Source organism: Vanellus vanellus (assembly GCF_965231255.1).
Source record: "Vanellus vanellus genome assembly, chromosome: 2".
Classification (NCBI taxonomy): domain Eukaryota; kingdom Metazoa; phylum Chordata; class Aves; order Charadriiformes; family Charadriidae; genus Vanellus; species Vanellus vanellus.
This window is the reverse complement of record NC_138906.1, coordinates 5,179,794-5,200,035: the sequence shown is the minus strand read 5'-3', so window position 1 is coordinate 5,200,035 and position 20,242 is coordinate 5,179,794. Positions and strand designations below refer to the sequence as shown.

Genomic DNA, 20,242 nt, shown 5'->3' with positions numbered 1-20,242 from the left:
AAAGCACAGGTTGCAGCTTCAGCTGCTAAGAGGCAATAAAGAAGGGAGTTTGCTTGAAAGAAGTTAATTTTTTTTTCCTTCAAAGAAAGACAAAAAGTCAGGTATAATAAGTGAGACGATCTTAGCCATATTTGAAGGAGGATGAGAGACCAAGATTTGAAGCTATAAGATTTATGTTATTTCTAAAGTGGATATGCAGTGGAATATATTGATGTATGAAATGAGCAAGAGGGGACCCAGGGACAAAAGAAAGAAGCTAGAGGTGATGGTAGAATGGGATTTTGAAGACGAAATACAGGAAAGAAGAGTAGGGTCTGACACAACACAAATATGTAGGCATCTGTCACATAAGATCTGAAGATAAGGAAGCTGTATAGCCTGCTAGATAAGGAATGTGACCCAGGTGGAAACATGACCACAAAGGCAAAGCAAAGGAAGAGTTGAATTAGGTTTGAAGAAGTTTGCTGCACTGAAGAACAAGGAAGAAAGGTTAGTGGTAAAGGAAACTGAAAAAATGAAACCAAACTCAGAAAAAAAGGGAAGAATCAAGAATGCAGAGAGCTTGTTAGTCTGATTCTGTTTGACATCTTGTTATGTAAGGGACTGGTATATTGGGAAATAATGCAAAAAAAATGGGGGAAAAATTGGGATTTGCACAAATAATAGAGACATGTGACTGGTGTCTCTCTATTTAAAGATTCAGGAAGCTTGTCATCAGCATGGGTCTGCTGAACAGAGAACGGGACTATATATTGGGTGATAGCAAATTTGGTGTGGGTATGCAACAGAAAGATTTCTTATGGCAACAGGGGAAAAAAATAGAGATTATGCCCTTGACATATCCATTTCCTTCTAGAATAAATGAGGATAAATCATAAAACGGAGGAACATGCCTGAAGGGAAGGGGGCTTATTAGCTCATTTTCTGGAGAATTTTCTGATCTCTAAAGAAAGAGTCCAAAGGACTGAAAAAAGTATGGCGAGGAACAAACAGCTTGAGCATTCATGGTCTGAGTCTTGGTGTTGGTAAATACAGAAATAATGTGATTCAAGTGAGGTCAGTCCCAGACCCAGTCACGGAAATTAAGCAACGAGCAATTTCCTCATCATATCAATACAAAGATATCAGAAAAAGATGTGAAGTTTCTGTGTAGAGTGGATGTGGATGCTATCAGGAAAAATATAAAGAATGCTCCAAATCTAAATTAATATTCAGCCTTACATTTCAGTAAGGAGAACAACATGGTGCAAAGTCAGGATGGATAATTGGAATCCATGCATAGAAATTGAATTAATTTTGTGGGAGGTAGAACTGAATCTGAAAAACGACGTCTACACAACATGAAGGAAAAAATAAGCCAGGTATCTTTTTGCCTAGATCTCATTCCTAAACTCATGCAAGACTTGGTGAACTCTCTCTTGCTTTGTCAGACTTTATGAATGTACTCGATCCTAAAATCTTAAATGCTTTGTCATATTGTACCACCTGCCCCATTAAAACATACAGTAACCTCGCATCTCTGGTGCAGTAAGTCTGGAGAAGTAGATGCTCTCCATCTCCAAATACTGAAATAAGAAGCATCTAAAATCACACATACAGTGACAATGATGCTTAATACCTTTTTGCAATAGAGATCACCATATAACTGTGTAACAGCAAACAGTGCTTACATTTAAGAAAGATGGAAAAGCAGACCAAGCAACTTAGCCTTTATCTCAGCAGGCAAAGAAGCTGTAGGCAAAATTCTGAAAAGAAAGTAACTAACTAACTACAGAGATAAATGGAAAATGGGAGGGAATGCAGTCTGATTTTACAGGAGAGAAATTATACAAGATTGAACTAATATTCTACTTTTATTAAAAAGCTGCTTTTTTAAAGTGGGAAATGAAATAAATGAATTCTATCTGAACTTCAGTAAAGCATGCAATTATAGTACCAAATGGAGAATTGTTAAACTGAAAAAAAAAAAAATAGAATGAAATTAGTTAATGGAGAGGTAATAAGAGGTTTTTGTATTTGATGTCATGCCAAATGAGAAATCGTTCACTAATGTGAAGATAAGAGATCTTTTAAGAATTTTAAAGGTGCTAAAGGAAAGGGACTTAGAAAAGAGTTATCAACATGGGGAACATTACTGATGGAGTTCCTCAATGATCAGTCTGAGATTCAACTTAGTTTTTATTCCCTATGGTAATGTTGGAAAAAGGGAGTGGTGTGCTAATGAAATGTACTGATGACTCAAAAGTTGAAAGGCACTGTCAATACAGAGAAAAATTGTGTTGTATAAAAAGAGTTGGCTCAGCTTCATGATGAGGGTAATAAAAAAAGAATTTCTTTTAACTACAGAAACTACAAGGTCATGCAAACAGAGACTACTCACTACTATACCGAGGGGGTTCATAAGTTGTAAAGGGCAGGATGGGGAGTTGAGAAGATTAGTGGAGCACACAGTGACTTTGAGCCAGCGTTATAAAATAACATTGCATCTACTGTTAGGGTGTATCAGCATAAATAGCTTCAGGAGGTGAAGAAATATTAATAGATTCTGCAAGGCACTGATGTGACCTCACTGAAATACCATGTCAAATTGGGTTCACCTGTTAAAACTGGGAGTAGTGCAGGGAAAGGGAAGACCAGGGGAATGCGAAATCTGTCTTATAAAAGATCAAATTTTTTAATCTTTTCTAGCCTAAAAAAACAAATTTTGAGAGGGAACATAACTATTTTCTAAAACATGGGAGGGTAGCAGTTGTAAGTAAACAAGAAGGACCAAGAAGAGTTATTTAAAGGACAATATTAGTAGAAAAGGAAAGTGTACCAGTAAATTTAGTCTGTGACTCAATAAACCTAGTGAAAATGTGACTAGATTTCAGGTTCCTAAGCTACCACTGAGAGAAGTGTGAAAAGCCAAGGAAGCAACTAAGAAATGTGGTTTTCTGTAAAAGCGAGTATCTGGGATGGCTGGATTTTACCTGCCAGGTGCAGAGAACATCATCATCTTTTCTTCCTCCTCACAGCAACTCTGCTTTATCCCAGTATGGGATATGGCTGTAGTCCGCACCATGACCAATATAAACACAGAGTGTTGTTCTGAGAAGCATCTGAGATACATGGATTTAACTGCCCCTCCATAAGACTGTCTGTATAGGATCAAAAGAAACGTCCATGTAGCCTATTAGCCTTTGACAGTGGAAATCCGCGGCTGCTGAAGGAAACTGTGTAAGAAATGGAGTGAATATAGAGCAATTATTCTGCTGGTATAGTCTCTGTGTTTCCGATAGTCAGTAATTCAGAGACTTCCTAAGCTGGCAGTCGTATCCGGACCATTGAGTTTATTAGTCCTTGATGAACCTATCCTCCATTAATTTTTCTAAAACCTTTTTGAAGCCTTTAATTATTTTGGCCATTGCAACATCCTGTGGCAATGAGTTGCCCAATGTTGGTATGGGCTTTGTGAAAGAGGTTTTCCTTTTGTGGGTTTGAACTGGTTGGCCAATAAGTCTACAGAGTGTTGCCTAGTTCGTGTTATGAAAAGTAGTGAGTAAATGTTCCTTAATTGCCTCCTTACCATTGAGGAGTTTTTGAACTTCTGTTGCAGTTCGTCAGCTGTGTCCTTTTGTAGTGAAATGCCCCTCATCTGTGTAGTCTCTTCTCATAGGAAAGCTGCTCCATATCTTGACAGTGGTTTCTTCTGACCATCTGAACTTCCTCTCAGTTATATCTAAATGCTCAAATTCTGTTACTGTCGAGCTAAAATTTACAACAAAGTGACTATTTGAAATGGGTGTTCATGCATTCCTTTTAATTGGCTTGTCCAACTGAAGAGTCTTTTTTCAAGGCTGGCTGCAAGGTGTCATTTCTATAGCAACCTTATTTCTCAGCTTGTAATCTCAAAAAGAAATACACTTGGCCTGTCTGCACTGCCGGTGTATTTGTGAGTACGATTTATCTGTCCAGTCCCTGGTATATAGCAATTAGATGGCCGTGCCCAAGTCATGACAGGCTCCTTTACTTCATGTTCCTTAGATGGAGAAAAGGCATTTTCCGGTAGAGTTTCTTCCTCTACTCTTGTCATGGTTTTGCCTGGGTTGCTGTTGACTTCCTTACTGGCAGCTGGTGTGGGGCTATGTTTTGGGTTTGGGCTGGGAACACTGTTGATAGCGCACTGATGTTTTTTGGTTGTTGCTGAGCAGTGAAGGCCCTTTCTGCTCCTCACACTGCCCCACCAGCAAGTAGGCTGGGGCTGCATGAGAAGTTGGGAGGAGACCCAGCTGGGACAGTTGACCCCAGCTGACCAAAGGGATATTCCATGACATGCGATGTCACGCTCAGCATATAAAGCTGGGGAAGAAGAAGGAAGGGGGGGACATTTGTAGTGATGGCGTTTATCTTCCCAAGTCACCGTAATGCGTGATGGAGCTCTGCTTTCCTGGACATGGCTCAACACCTGCCTGCCAATGGGAAGCAGTGCATGAATTCCTTGTTTTGCTCTGCTTGTGTGTGCAGCTTTTGCTTTATTTATTAAAGCAAATTATTATCTCAACCCATGAGTTTTTTCTCACTTTTACTCTTCTGATTCTTTCCCCCACCTCACCTGGGGGGAGTGAGCGAGCGACTGCGTGGTCCGAGCTGCTGGTTGGGGATAAACCACAACAACTCTGCAAATTATCTAGGCAAGGTCACATAAATTACCTTCAAGACATACCAATTTCTCTCCATGTACAAAAATGTAAAGAAGCCCAGAGTGATTAGGTGATGTTTATGTGTCCATCTTTAGATATAAAAAACCCCAGAGGTATGAAGCCCATCTCTAATTGATTGATTAACTTTGTCATCTTTCCAATCTTACTTTCTTCCTTTCCTTCAGGAAATCAAAGCATTTAAAAAATGAACTTTTTTGATTTTAGGGGCATAAAGTATATTTATTAAAAACACTCAAAAGATGGGAATGAATAGGTATGATTCTACTACAAAACAGAGCAGTAACAAAAACACTGATTTTTTTGCCAAATTTCAGCAAGCGTACTGTCATACTGTGTACTATTCAGCTATTTGCTAAATGTAAGGTCAACATGGTTAAGCAGATTTGGGATTAATATCTTTGCTTATTGTGTTGTGCTCAGGAAGACATACTGCATTCAATAAGAAAGATAATTTACTTTGAAATATTAAATAGTGGATTGAATGTGGCAATAGATTAATCACTTTTCGCATCAGATCTATGCCTCTGAAATATGTGTCTCCTATATATGTCAGGACCCTGTAGCAGCAGAGCTGATGAATTAAATGTGCATGATTACCTGAGTATATGTACATTTTAAGAACACGGTGAAATTAGCAGGTATATGAAAAAAGTGATAAATAAAGAATGAAGCCACTTCCTTGCTAGTGGAAGTTTGAATCTAGTTTGAATCCCAAACAGCAATCCTTTTTTTTTCTTTTTTTTTTTTTTTTCCAGAAGGGCTCTTCCCTTCTTTTTTGAACACTCATTTGAAACCTTTGCAGTGTGCCAGTATAAAAAAAAATAATATTATGGAACATTTACACAATAAGCCAGTCACCCATCCTGTCATTTTCCACATCCCCATTGTAATTATTTGAAATCCTTATGCTTGAAGACGAGTTTTTCTCCCTCCCAACCCAAATTCTATTTTCGGAGTAGACTTGTAATTGTGTGTTTGTTAATATAGCTGTCTGTTGCCATGAACAATGTGAGGTCACCAATTTTCTATTACAGCTTTGCCACAGAGCTAAGGACTGTAAAACAGCTAGCACTTACTTGAATGCACCATTTTTTGTTTATATTGTTTTGTTTTCTTCTGCTATCAATCCAAATTATATCCATTGTAAATAACTAACTAATGTTTTGATAGTCTGGAGTTATTCCTAGTGTTACAGTTTGTATGTGACTTTTGTATTTAATATTCAATGCTCAGATGTTCTCCATTTAAGACTTGGCAACAATTTTCCTGGAAGTAAATTGAGAATTTATGCATATGAAGCATTTTTAAGATGTCTTATTTATCTAACTCAGTGTTATTTGCTAAGAAAAAGCTTGTCTGATTACAGATTACGTTATATCGTGGCATCCGGTGCTCAAAATATTTGTATTTTGGATTTATATTTATGCACTTTTAAAACTTCAGTAGAGTCCATACAGATGGCTGTAATTTATTTTATCAATACACCGTCAGTGCTACGGTTTATACTGCTGTCACAGTTTCTTCTAACTCTGGTATTTTTGTCCATCCGTCTTAAACTCTTTTTTATATATATATAATTTATATGTCCCAGAATGGATTAATTAATTGAAAAACATGAGGCAGATTCTGAATAAGAACTGTCGTGGCTACTTTGAAGTCAGAAAGTTATGTCATTATGGCTGTGACAATTCGGAGCAGTGGAAGGTTTGGCTCAGAACATCTGTACGTCTTCAGTACTTTACATCCTTAATAAACACATTATTTATAACTTGAAACTAATGGTTTCAACAAGGCTAAAGATTAACACAGAATCACCAACAGGAGCATGGAGAGAAAATAAGAGTTATGTGATGATATTTTTTGGAAAGGCTATTTTAGGCATTCCTGCCCTAAAACCAGCAGCATTAGAAAACATGAAAAAATATGTACAATTCACACCAGATATTGCTGATTTCTGTCATGAGGAGATTTCTTCAGTTGCTATAAAGTAGATATTTTCTCTGAAGCTATATTAGACATCTTTGGTTTTGCTGTTCATTTTATGCGATAATAATGTGAGAAAAAAATGTTTGTTTGCATGCTGAACGAAAAGACAGTTGGGCAACAGGATATAGGTGCCTCACCCTGACCACCCTGTTATGGAAGAAAAAAAAAAAAATTGAAATATTTTTTAAAAGAACAGCACAAAATTAATAAAGTATGTGGAGATAAGTTTTTCCATGTTATTTAGGTTCTGTGAGTGTATAAAAACATGTCCACGTTTTGTCAGGATATCAGACAAGCTGGACTAAGCAATTGCAGCACTGCTGAGTGGAGAATTCAGCAGTTCAAGGGTCCCAGGGCAAAAACTGAAACACAGCAAAAGTTGAAAATGTGCCTTTATGCACATTCGGAAGTAGGTTAATCTGAGTGTATTTGCTGCTGTCTCTCTCTCGTCTCAACAGGCTGCTTCTGCCTTAGCTGAAGCCGCAGCTTCACCCGCTCCACAGAGAATTCAAACTCTCTCCTCCCTGGTTTCAGTCCAGCCATAAGCCTCATCACTTTTCACACAGTACCACTGAAAATAAAAATCAAGCTGGGAGATGTTGCAGAGCGATCCAAAATTTAACAGATCTCATTGTCAACTTTTTGATTGTGTATCAAATCAGGACGTGATTCCTGCTGAAGATTGCGCTTAAGCGTATTTGAACACGTGCTTAATTTTAAGCATTTGTCCAGGAGATTTTAAACATCAGTATCTTCCTCTCTGATTGAATATTTTTTTTTTTTCATAGACTTTACAGTATACCAGGTGAGGCAAACACCTCCATTCTGTGCCAGCAGTCAACATACTCCTAGCTCACTCTCCGGCTAGAATTATGTACTACCGCGACCCTGGAAAATACTGATGATACAGCACGAGGAAAAAGTATTTACCATGAACACTGTTCTCTTCAGTAGTATCTTTTTACTGACCTCCGATTCTGTCAAAGCAGCGTGCAGGGCATTGGGTTGTAAATTTAGGAAGGATTCAAAAGAGTCATACCTTTAACTCATTGTCTGACGATGACTGGGATACTTAAAAGTCTCCTGGCTTAAAATTAATGGGGTTTCTGGTTTTAAAGTGATTTAAAAATTATAAATGGAAAATTACATGCAGGAACAAAGTAGTAATGGTTTATTCATTACATCTGTTTTAACATCTGATAGCCAAGACACCAGAATGAACAAATGCTTCAGATTCGCTTGTCATCGATGAATGTCTTCCCAGCCCAGCAGAAAACAAAACACATTGTTATCATTACCTGATATTTTTACAGTGCATGAATTGAACTTGCACTTAAAAGCCAGTGCTTTTTATTGCAACACAATAAATTCACCTGCACAGAAGCTGGTAAGTCTTTGGCAGGTATGAATAATAATCTTAAAACCATTTACACTAGGTGTAAATCTCGTAGCTATATGCCTGATGTTTGTTTCCTCATTAGCAGAGATGATTTGAAAGGCAGATGTTCTTCTTCTTGAAAATCTGAGATACACCTCTAAACTCCCATATTGTTTGTACCTACAGATGAAATTAGAACTTCCTCCTATTGTCTTTGTCGTATGTCCCATCGTCCCTAACTGACGCATATTGTATAGTCTACTCTTTTCAAAGACGGCTATGGCGTTTTCAAGATGAAACTGTTTCTAAAACTAAAAAATGGCCAAAATCCAAAGATTATTATCGCCTCATCCATTCCTCGCAATGTTGCATGAGAGGATTTTCCTTATCACAGGCATACTTTCCGTGGTCTTGTCTTTGATTTCACACTAGCAAGAGATGTTATTATGGCACTTTGTTATGATTGAGACTAAGTTGTAAATTTTCTTTAAAATAAATTTTTAGTAAAGGGAATTGTGAGTCAATGGCTATGACTTGATTTGAATGATTTAAGTATCATTAGGGCTGGAAATCTTATAAATTACAGGGAATATCCCAGCTTTTTACTGAAGAAACCCATTTTTTAACAGAGCTTGTATAGCAATATAGAAGGGGAATTTCTAGCTATCACTACTCTAACCACATCAATTTAACTCTTACTTTATTACAAACAAAATCTTTTCTTTTTTTTTTTAAACAATTATGCTAATCACCAGCACATGAATAATTGGGTCCATAGAAGATTTTACAAGTCAAATGAGAGTGAGAAAGCCAGATGTATGTAGAATATCTAAGTTTTAATTGGTGGTTATTCAGGCATTATCTCTACCTTTGTAACAATACCAAAATAAGGACATAGCCAAAACAATTGAGAATGACGTATTTTATACTGAAGGGAAACAGCTTTTTTATGAACCATCAAATTAATCTGTGGAGTTTATTGCCATAGCTGTCCCAGAATATAGTACACTGTTTTTTCTCAAAACTAAATTAGACATTTATTTACATATAAAATAATGTTTACAATTACATTATATCTGCAGGATAAAAGTGATCACAGTTGCAACCTTTATTTTTTAGGTCATCAACAAATCACTAATTCAGTAATTCAGAGAGTTATGGGAGAGGGAACTTGGTTTGGGGAGATATTACTCCATAATTACCAATAATGTAATTTCACAGACTTTTCTCTTTGATATCATAAAATAGAAGAAGAGACCACACAGCAATATTAAAAATGTGTGTGCCTAGAGTATTTTTTTTTCTTTTCTTCTTTTCATGGACAATATACTTCATAGATTATATCATCTTCAATTTGTGGGTACATTCCAAGTATTGATGATAGGAATAACAAATACATCCATTTGTGAGAACATGTTATCTGAGTACCGGTATAGGTTGCCTCGTAGGTTGTGGAGTCTACCTCCTTAGAGATATTCAAAAACCATCTAGACATAGTTCTGTGCAACGGGCTTTAGGTGGCCCTGCTGGGGCTGGGTGGGGGTTGGACAAGGTGACCTCCAGAGGTTCCTTCAACCTCAACCATGCTGTAATTCTGTATGACAAGTGGTCCAGTAGTTCTAACTTCTAAAGTTGTAACTAGTGAATAACAATGGCTTCTTTTCTCCTTTACAGCTATTTTCTTTAGTCTAGCTCTAACAAACTTTTGCTTGCCACAGGTTTAGTTGATATATACACGTTTGTTTTTTTTTTTTTTTTCCATGCAAAAAATCACTTTGAAAGGATTCCAAAATGTAGATCTGTATTTATGGTTGGGAAACAGTTTGTTGTTTTGTTTTGTTTTTTTTTTTTTCTCCAAGATTTAGAGACATTAATTCTAATGAAAAGAAGCAATTGTATTTAAATTTAATTGTATTCAAATTTAATTGTATTCTTCACTCCTAATTTAACTCAATTCTCTACTCCTTTTCAGGGTGCGCAATGATTTCGATGTGCTTACAAACCGACTGATTGGCAGCCATGGCTATTGTACTCAGGTAAGTTAAGCGTACGGTCTTGGGGATGTCATATGCCTCTGCATGCAGAGCTGTCAACTGACCTCTGGGAAGAGGTGGCATTTCTTATTTTAAGTTACTTGTGTTTTTTTTTTTTTTTCCCATAATGCCAACTGCCTTCATCCTTTTATTCTCTTTTCCTTATGTTTTGGCGTGTTGTTTTCTTTGCTTTCGGAGCCTCTGCTTTGTGGACTGGTTTTCTGGTCCTCCTGTGTCTGTACCCGTGTGTACATGTGCACGTACTCCTCCCATCTGCCTCTTTGGAACTCCTTAGTTGATTTTAGTCCTGAGATATCGTTGAGACTGCAAGCTGAGTTTCCTCCCTGACGTTTCAGAAAGGTGACTGAGGTTGCATGTCCGATCGTACAGCTCCTCTCTAAATGCTCACTGCTTGGCTAACTGAGGTGATGCTGACTGAAGCTGGTGCTTCAAACTGGAGACACCGACTTTGTATATATCTGTCTAAAAGACGTGTGGTGCTGGGAAATGAGCAGTCTGAATTGCAGCCTGACACTGAGGACCACAGTTGTATGTTGTCTATATTCCAGCTCATGCCCTGTGCCAAACATCTCCCACTGGCTGGCTGTAGGCCTGCAGAGGCCTTTCCACTCGGTTGGAAATGCTGTACCTTGGACACGTAGGTGGAATGTAGGTCCCAAATTTCTGGGACACAGATTCCCCCAAAGATGGGTCATAGGCAGTTGTGTGGTCTGATTATGATCCATAGCTATTAAATGTACTGCTATTTTGGCAAGTTTCATGTTATTCCCTTGTACTGTTGCTAGAAGACTTTTATACTGTGGTTACGTGGTGATTCTTCAGGAAGGTGGTGGAACATCACTGGTGGATTAGAAGTCCTAAAAACATCACTAAGAACCTGTAAACTTTGGGGAGTCCTTTAGGAGAAACATGAGGCTATAAATGTGCGCAGTATTTTTAAAATCATACATCAAGTCCAACCAGCATTACCAGTGTTATTCATGTCTTCGGGCATGGTAATTTAAACTATTTTTTCTGGAAACTTTCTTCTTGTTATTTCCCCTCGTGTTTCTTGACATATGTTATTTATAAATAGTTAGCAGCTTCGTTGCTGTAGCACAGTCTGCTGCTAGATATTGTTACATGCTGTTATGTCCTAACTGGCCCTTGTGGGATCTTATGTTAAGCAAAATGTGTAGTCTCTCTGTTCCTTGAACGTTATGCACACTCACATGCTCACGTGCGCTCACGCCCACCCTCTCACGTGTATTCAGCCTCTGACACACCCATACCTCTAGTTCGATCGGAGAGGAAATAATCGACAATCTGCTATAGTAAGAACGAGTACATTTGTGATGTGGACCAGATGTGAAGCCATATGGCTGAATGTCTTGCTGAATGAGCCTGAAGTTCATCCAGAAATAATTACTGAGAAAAAAATATCTTGTAACAAGTCTTGTCCAACATACCACAAACATCACTAAGCACATGCAGAAATATCAGATAGTATTACTGTACAGGCCTTTAATTTATATCATTCATGCTGCAGATTTCATTGTAGAGAAGAACGGACACCAAAATGTTTTTGCTTGAAAAAACCCCAACAGCAATGTGAGAAGGTTGAGAGTTGTATGTAAGAGTAAATTGATTATCAGCAGTTTGCCTCTGGAAAGGTGAACATTGAAAACTCAGCTAATATTTCCTCATTTTACTTTGGAATAGAAATTCCCCAAAATACCTGGAAAAAATTAGTAAGCAATCCTAATCCTAACCCTAAATTTAAAGCCACCACATAAATTAAGGGTCTGGTACATGTGTAACTATCAATCCTGAATCAATCTTGTACTGATGTCTGGTAGAGACAAGACATTTAACTACTGGTTTGTTGTTTTTTATAAATATGTCACAAACAGGAATTGGTGAACTTGCTTCTCACTGGCAAAGCTGTGTCCAACGTTTTCAACAACGTGATAGAGCTGGACTCTGGAAATGGGAACATCACAATTTTGAAAGGTGTCACAAGCCGCAGTGATATTGGTTTGCTGTCTCTCTTCGAGCATTATGATGTTTGTCAGGTATGCTTTCCATTATTCTCATTTTAATTAAAAAGGAAACAATTAAATTTAAAGTTGCCTTGGAGTTAGTATAGCAGCTAAGAAATTATGGGCTGCATTCAGTTGCTCACTCACAGGCACGTAGTGCTGTTTTAGACACAGCGAGGCAGAGCATGGTCTCCCTTCTGCATGCAGGTTCTGTGTCACAGCTGCCACCCCTGGGGAAATGTCTTGGGTAGTCTACAGCATCTCAAATCTTACATGCCTATGTCGTTTTCTAACCAATCGCCTGAAGCCAGAGTCAGCTTACAGACTGGCACACTTCTATTCAAGTAGCTACTGTAGAGATCTGTATACATGAGCTAGGACCTGCTCAGTGCAGTCTGTGGACTTGAAAGCTGTTCAGCTGACTAAGCATAATGGTGTACTCTAGGCTGAGCTGAACAAGTTCCCCTGACAGTATTCACTAGATCTCCACTGGTGATAGTAGAGTTGAGACTACTCCACTACTCCTACAGAACTCAGAGGGTTGTGATCAGCGGCACAGAGTCTAGTTGGAGGCCTGTAACCAGTGGTGTCCCCCAGGGGTCAATACTCGGTCCAATTTTGTTTAATATATTCATTAATGACCCGGATGAGGGGACAGAGTGTATCCTCAGCAAGTTTGCTGATGATACCAAACTGGGTGGGGTGGCTGACACCCCAGAGGGACGTGCTGCCATCCAGCATGACCTGGACAGGCTGGAGAGCTGGGCAGAGAAGAACCTAATGAGGTTCAACAAAAGCAAGTGCAAGGTCCTGCACCTGGGGAGGAAGAATGCAAAGCACCAGTATAGGTTAGGGGCGGACCTGCTGGGAAGTAGCTCTGAGGAGAAGGATCTGGGGGTCGTGGTAGACAGTAAATTATCCATGGCCCAGCAATGTGCCCTTGTTGCCAAAAAGGCCAATGGAATCCTGGGCTGCATAGGGAAGAGTGTGGCCAGTAGGTCGAGGGAGGTCATTCTCCCCTTCTACTCTGCACTGGTGAGGCCACAACTGGAATACTGTGTCCAGTTTTGGGCTCCCCAGTTCAAGAGGGACAGGAAACTGCTGGAGCGAGTCCAGCGAAGGGCAACTAAGATGATGAAGGGATTGGAGCATCTGCCTTATGAGGAAAGGCTGAGAGAGCTGGGACTCTTTAGCCTGGAGAAGAGAAGGCTGAGGGGAGACCTTATTATGGTGTACAAGTATCTCAAGGGTGGGTTGAAGGAGGATGGAGCCAGGCTCTTTTCAATGGTTCCCAGTGACAGGACGAGGGGCAATGGGCACAAGTTAGAACACAGGAAGTTCCGTTCAAATACACGGAAACAGTTCTTTACGGTTCAGGTGACAGAGCACTGGCACAGGCTGCCCAGGGAGGTGGGGGAGTCCCCTTCTCTGGAGATTTTCAAGACCCGCCTGGATGCAGTCCTGAGTGATGTGCTCTGGGCAATCCTGCTTTGGCAGGAGAGTTGGACTAGATGATCTCTAGAGGTCCCTTCCAACTCTGAAAATTCTGTGATTCTGTGAGACACCCAGCTCACATGTGGACACCTATATCTTAGTCATATATATATAAGCAACAGAATCTGAAGCTGAAAGTCAATCAAAGTATTCAGTTTTCCATGAGTTGCTATGTGATGGGGAGCCGGATCGATTGAATCCTCTACTCCATGCTGTAACGGTGGTGATATTGTATTAGCAGTAAAGAAAATAATAGACAATTAAAATAGCTGTCAACATAATGGAAATTTTCCCTTGAACATGTCTTTGAAATTAGTATTTTAATTGTAGTCTTCATGAAAATTAAAAGATAGATTCAAAATGTCAAAGAAATGACAGCCATTAATTTACCTCTGGAAAAACTTATATAAGAATTTCACTGGTTCTCCATCAACAGACGTTGTCATCAAGGTGGACATCTTTCCTAAAGACATGTTCTATCTTAAACAGACAATCTTGTGTTTGATGCAAGGATATTATTTGAAGTTCTCTTCCTTGTGTTAGATACTAGATTAGATAATTGTGACGGTCCCATCTGGATTTGCAGTCAGTGCCTGTATAAAAATTTGAAACTGATTAGCAAAGAATTTGTTTGTACTGATCTAATATAAATGTGTGACTGAAAACAAAGCTTGGTTTTAACTGTTTCCCATATGTCTGAAGTCAGTTACATTTTCCTACTACTGACAAATTGGAAATTTTGTTATTTTTAATTAACTCAATCCTTTACATTATTCACAAGATTATAACGAGGCTTAAATTCAGCCAAGACGGCGTATCAGTGTATCCAAATCAGATTAATTCAGAAAAAATGGATTAAAAATAAATTAGCTTCACTGTCTAGTTCAAGCTCCACATCCTTTTCTATAAACAATGTAACATTTAAAACCTCAAAAAATGGTTATGCACCACTGTAGCATTTTTTCCATTCTCCAGTGAGGAAAATTACCTCTAAGCAGCAAAATGGTAAGTGAGGTCAGTGCAGGTAAGAGCTATTTCTTTCCCATCTGCCCTCTAAAAATAAAATAAAAAGTTACCCAGAGAATCAGACACTGTCTTCCACTTACTCTGCAAATTATACAGTGGAGGGGGTCTGTTTGTTCTGCTACTGTGCTCTTGCATGGGGGCTGGACTCATGAGCAGTGATCTGTTTTCCAAGCCAGTGACTCTTAATCAGTTACAGAAAATCCAGTAGACGTTGTTTACTTTTTTTTTTTTTTTCAGCCTACGCTAGTTAGGCTTCTGATGCAAATTGTCTACTTTTTATTAAGAACATCTGCGAGTGCTCTGCATTTCAGTTCATACGTCTCGGCGCACGCTGCAATGCCTGCCTTAGGACTAGAACAAAAGTCAGATCTGGTGGACTTTGGCCTCGAGTCTGAGGAGTCTCCACTGTGGCTTCAGATTCTGCTTTCTGTTACAAAGATATTAGTTTAGAACAATTTAGAAGAAAGAAATGCCACTGATAGTTTGCAGTAGTGGAGCTGAGAATAGAATTTGTTTGTAAGTCTTTTGAACTGACTCTTTTCTTCCTCTCAGTGTTTCGGTAAGTAGATTCAGCATCCAATTACATTGTGGCTATGAGGATGGGAACTGAAACCAGTAATGGAAAAGGACTGTCATTTTTTTTTTTTTTTTTTTTCCTCCTTTCCAAGAGTAAGAAAATCCTGAGCGTGATATATGGTGAATCATAGACATTAGAGTTGGAAAACTCCCTTTAGGTCATATCCAGCCAATGTCTCAGGGGATAATTCAGGATATTTTTATGTCCTGTTATATAGTAGGCTTTCTTTTAAAAATCTGTATCCATGAAGCTCCTGCCTTTTTGTTCAGATGGCTATTTATTAGTTGATTTTAGTGCAAATAACTGTGATCTTACCTTTTTTCTCACACGTCTCTACTTTAAAATATGAGGAAGTGCAAATACAGATTTGCAGGTACCTGCGAATGTGGAAATTTTAATATCTGCTGCCCAGCTTGTGCTTTGGGTGTACTAATATTAAATCTGACTGTTCATTTACTTAGTTTCCTCTAATTATCATTCTTACTTCTAATCCAGCCTTCCCCTTCAACAATTCATCCCCATCCGCCAGACATTTGCAAGCTGATGTAACAGTTCCTCCCTTTTTCATCAGTACATCCTGTCCAAAGCTTATTTTTATTGCTCTACTCCAGACCTCTTCCAACTTCAGAAAGAGATATGCAAGATTCCAGGCTAGATGCAGTTAATCCACACAGAGAAAGATTTCTATACCATTTTATCTCCCTTGTCTAGTATGTGAAGTATTTGTATACAATCAACAATTTCCTTGGCATGTCTTCTGAGTTGCAAATATCATGAGGGCATTAGAACTGAATTAATCCTTCTGACAAACTTCAACAGTAGCAAATCAGAACACAAGGATCAGTACCTTTTTTCCCCAGTGATTCCCTGAAGAACCCCTCTGTTGCTGATCCAGTAATCTCTTTCAGTGGATCACGCCGAATGTGTTTATCTTTGCTGATTGGAAAAATGTGTGCTGCATGTAACTTGTCTGGAATTATTAATATCTGATCATCACTTTCAGTCCTAACAGATCACCATACTCCGTATATTTTTTGTAATGTAATTACTTGCTGCAAATTATTTCACAATGACAGATGGATTCACTCAATCTATTTCATATGCAAATGTTTAGTTTCGTAGTGACATTCCGCATTTTAATGCAAAAAAAGCTAGGAGTCCAAATTTGATACTTCTTGGTAGACAAGTTGCACATCTTTGGATTTATTTTCTTTGTGCTAAACCCATATTTAGGCTATATTAATTCCATCTGATCTTACACATTTAACTAAGAAGCCTAAATTTAAGATTTTAGGTTTCCTGGGATTTCTTTTGAGCTCTTAAAGCAGTAGAAATATTTCCAAAAGCTGGTGAGCCCGCATAAAATTGGTGCAGGTTTTCTTGTGTTTGCCAGGCTGCAGCATCCAGCAGTTCAGCCGCGGTCTCAGGGAAGCTGAGTCATTTCTGCAGCGGGGACAAGACCTCAGGGAAAGGAGTGAGGCACAGAAGTGGGCAGGGCCAATTATAGAATTTGTGAGTGAGAAAGTCCCTGCATTTGGGTCAGAGTCTTTGGCCTAAATGCCACATTAAAATTGCAGGTGAAAAAACTTTGAATGATGAAATGCTCTTTTCCAAACTTTTTGTCGTGCTAAAAGTAGAAACAGATGGAAACAGATGCTCCTTATATTTATACCAGACCACTTAAGAGACTTAACAGTGACAAAAGGGAAAAATAAGGTGCATTCTCATCTGAAGAATTTAAAAGATACTACTACTATTAGTAGCATTTATGTGTCATTTTCTATGAATAGATTTGTGCTTTGCAAATACATTTTACAGAGGGTGTGACAGACAAACAAAAGTCAAAGTGCTTATCCCAATAAGTCATCCAGTAAGGTAGTGGCTGAACTGGGAAGGGAGTATGGGCTTTCTGAATCTCTCATTCTAGAGTATGATACTGGCTGATGAATTTGGCCATCCTTCTGAAATGCTTTTTGAAACCGCTTTAGGTATGTGCTGTTGTACATGAAGTAGTGGAAGTATTCAAGGTGGGGGTGTGGTGGACAGCCGGCTGAGTATGAGCCAGCAGTGTGCCCAGGCAGCCAAGAAGGCCAACAGAATCCTAGCCTGCATCAGGAATAGTGTGGTGAGCCAGACTAGGGAAGTAATCATCCCCCTGTACTCGGCACTGGTGAGGCCTCATCTCGAGTACTGTGTTCAGTTTTGGGCCCCTCACTACAAGAAGGACATTGAGGTGTTGGAGCGTGTCCAGAGAAGAGCTACAAAGCTGGTGAAGGGTCTGGAGGACAAACCTGAACGACGAGGAACGACTGAGGGATCTGGGGTTGTTTAGCCTGGAGAAGAGGAGGCTGAGGGGAGACCTTATCACCCTCTACAACTACCTGAAAGGAGGTTTTAGAGAGATGGGAGCTGACCTCTTCTCCCTGGAGACAAGTGATATGACAAGAGGAAACGGGTTCAAGTTATGTCAGGGCAGGTTTAGATTGGATATTAGGAAGCATTTTTTCACTGAAAGGGTTATTAAACATTGGAATAGGCTGCCCAGAGAGGTGGTGGATTCACCATCCCTGGAGGTGTTTAAGAAAAGGGTAGATGAGGTGCTTAGGGACATGGTTTAGAAGTGGTGGCGTTTTTATCAAGGTAGGTTAATGGTTGGACTTGATGATCTTAAAGGTCCCTTCCAACCTCACTAATTCTATAATTCTAAGGTTATTTGTCTCTTTTGAACCTTGACTCTGATTCTTCGTCTTCAGTCATTCTCTCCTGCTTTTGACCTGTCCTGCTATAGTAGGTGAACCTCCTATCATCTGACCTCCCAAACTCACCCTACTCTGATTCTTGACAGTGTCCAAGTCTCTGCCTCAGCTGTCAGCATTTCAAGAGACTGATGTCTTTTAGTTTTTGCATTTCTGAAAATGAAGAGAGAACATGGCATTGACAAAGAAGTTATGCTCATTTTTCCTGTTCTTTTAAAAAGAGAAACATAAATAAACAGAATTTATTCATTAAAATTCCACAGATGGTAAATATTATCTGTGGTCCTTTTGATGAAACCAGCACACTCTGTGCTATAACAAGACCTACTTGAATTATTAAATTCAGCACACATGCTCTGACTTCTGGCACCTCACCTGTTTATTTGCCCTGTGGAACGTCCTTCCTATAACCTTCTTCGCTGGGAATTATGTCTGCTAAACAGGCGCCTTTCTCAGTCAGATGGACCGGATTCAAGCCAGGTCATTGGTGGGGTTGTGGAGGGGGAGGTTTAGAAAGAGGTTTTTAACCATCTCGTTTAAGAAACCAACAACAAAAATATGCATGTGCAAAATGGAAACTGATGGTTGGTTTTAATTTTCCACCTATTTTTCAGTAATGGGTACGCGGCAGATACTGTGTCGTGCAGATGCATTCGGCAAGGGACCCTGCTATTTGTGTAAGACATTTGTGAGCACCATTGTGGGCAAAACCATGTGATACATACAAGGTTGACTGAAACAAGGCTGACAAAGCATTGGGCATTTAAAAAGTCCTTGTTTTTACATCTTCCTTTCTAGCCTGGAACTGCAATTTTCTTCAATGAAGTTCTATTGTCCTCCTACTCATCCATGGACAGTTATTTTCCCAGAGGCCAGTCACTGTTGCTGGGATATTGGCATTGATTTCTTGTCAACTTCCTTCCAAATAAAATAGAATCACAAAGTTTTTATTTAAGACAATAAGAATAACAAACCCCACATGTTTAAAAGAATTCTGCATGCTTTGCAAACAGACAAACCAGAAAATGATAAGTCAAATATTTTCCACATGTCTCTAGATTATCCCATCTAACTTCAGGTCCTTTATAGGCTGAAAATGGTTCAGGTAAGAGTCCAGCCAACTCCCTTTATAGCTGATGAACAGAGGGGTCTAAATTTCTGACAATACCCATCTCTTCATTGCTTGATTGTACGGACAGCCAAAGCCCAGGGGCCAGCCTAAGTGAGAGAGCCTAGAAATTGATGCTGAAGGGTTAAGCGGACTGAATCTTGACCTATATTCATCATTGCAGTGAAGTCGTGTACTGAAATGAATTACAAACTCCTTCATGTCTATTGAGGCTATGGCAAAGTGCTGAAATCTGAGGGATGGTCTGAATCTCCCTCAACATTTCTTCACTTGATGGGAGTTACCAGGAAAGCAGCAGAATGGGATAAGGATAAAGAAAAGATCCTGAGGCTACCTGGCGCCCTGACGTCTATTTGCCATGTCACAACTGCCGTCTTCTTTTATGTTGTGGCAGCATATGAGAACTTCAGTCAAAAGCCAGTGCTTTCCAGGAGTCTTTTCTTTGGTTTGGAAGTCCTGGGATTGAACACACATCTCTTTCTGTTCTCCTTCATTAATGTTGCCCCTTTTCCTCCCCAGTTCATCATCAGAAAGATTTCTTTTTCTACAACAAAAGGGATTCAAAGCTGCAGAGAAATTATCTAGGGTTCCCACGCAGCAGTAATGTTTTCTACTACAATTTACAAATATCTGGCTAAAAGCTCTTAAATTTCTGCCTAACCAGGTACAGTCATTAAATTATGCATACTCTGAATGTCAGATATTGTGAACATCAGTTTTATTTTTCGTAATGTGATTGAAATATTGTACATATTTATGGCAATAACTTTACCCTCAGAGTGTCTCTTAACTATATACAAATATAATAGTAACATGGCTGACCTGGTGTTTTAATAGTGGAATAGGTGAACTGAGTCAGTGGTGTTCTGATCACCCGAGGGCTATTGCAAAGGTATCTGTTTTTGCACCGTTGACACTTCAGTCTTAACACCGTCGGAAAATTGTTTAATATTAATTCACTAAAGGTCGTTGCAATTGTAGGGAAAAAAATGTTGACAGAAGAAACAATAGGCTGTGGCCTGGAACTGTGAAAGCTCTGTGTAATGATCCTTTTGTCTGTCAATCCCATCCTAGTACAGCTGGCAATTACTTGACAGGACCCAGACCTCGGTGGAATC

At 39.1% G+C, this 20,242-nt stretch overlaps 1 protein-coding gene across 1 annotated transcript in view; it reads left to right on the top strand.

Annotated features, from left to right (window-relative positions):
* Nucleotides 1-20,242, top strand: part of MINDY4 (MINDY lysine 48 deubiquitinase 4) — an 82,912-nt gene that overhangs the window by 46,116 nt on the left and 16,554 nt on the right. The window contains exons 14-15 of the mRNA XM_082479458.1: nt 10,040-10,103; nt 12,014-12,175. Of these exons, the coding sequence (XP_082335584.1) occupies nt 10,040-10,103; nt 12,014-12,175 (226 nt within the window). The remainder of the gene's footprint in view (nt 1-10,039; nt 10,104-12,013; nt 12,176-20,242) is intronic.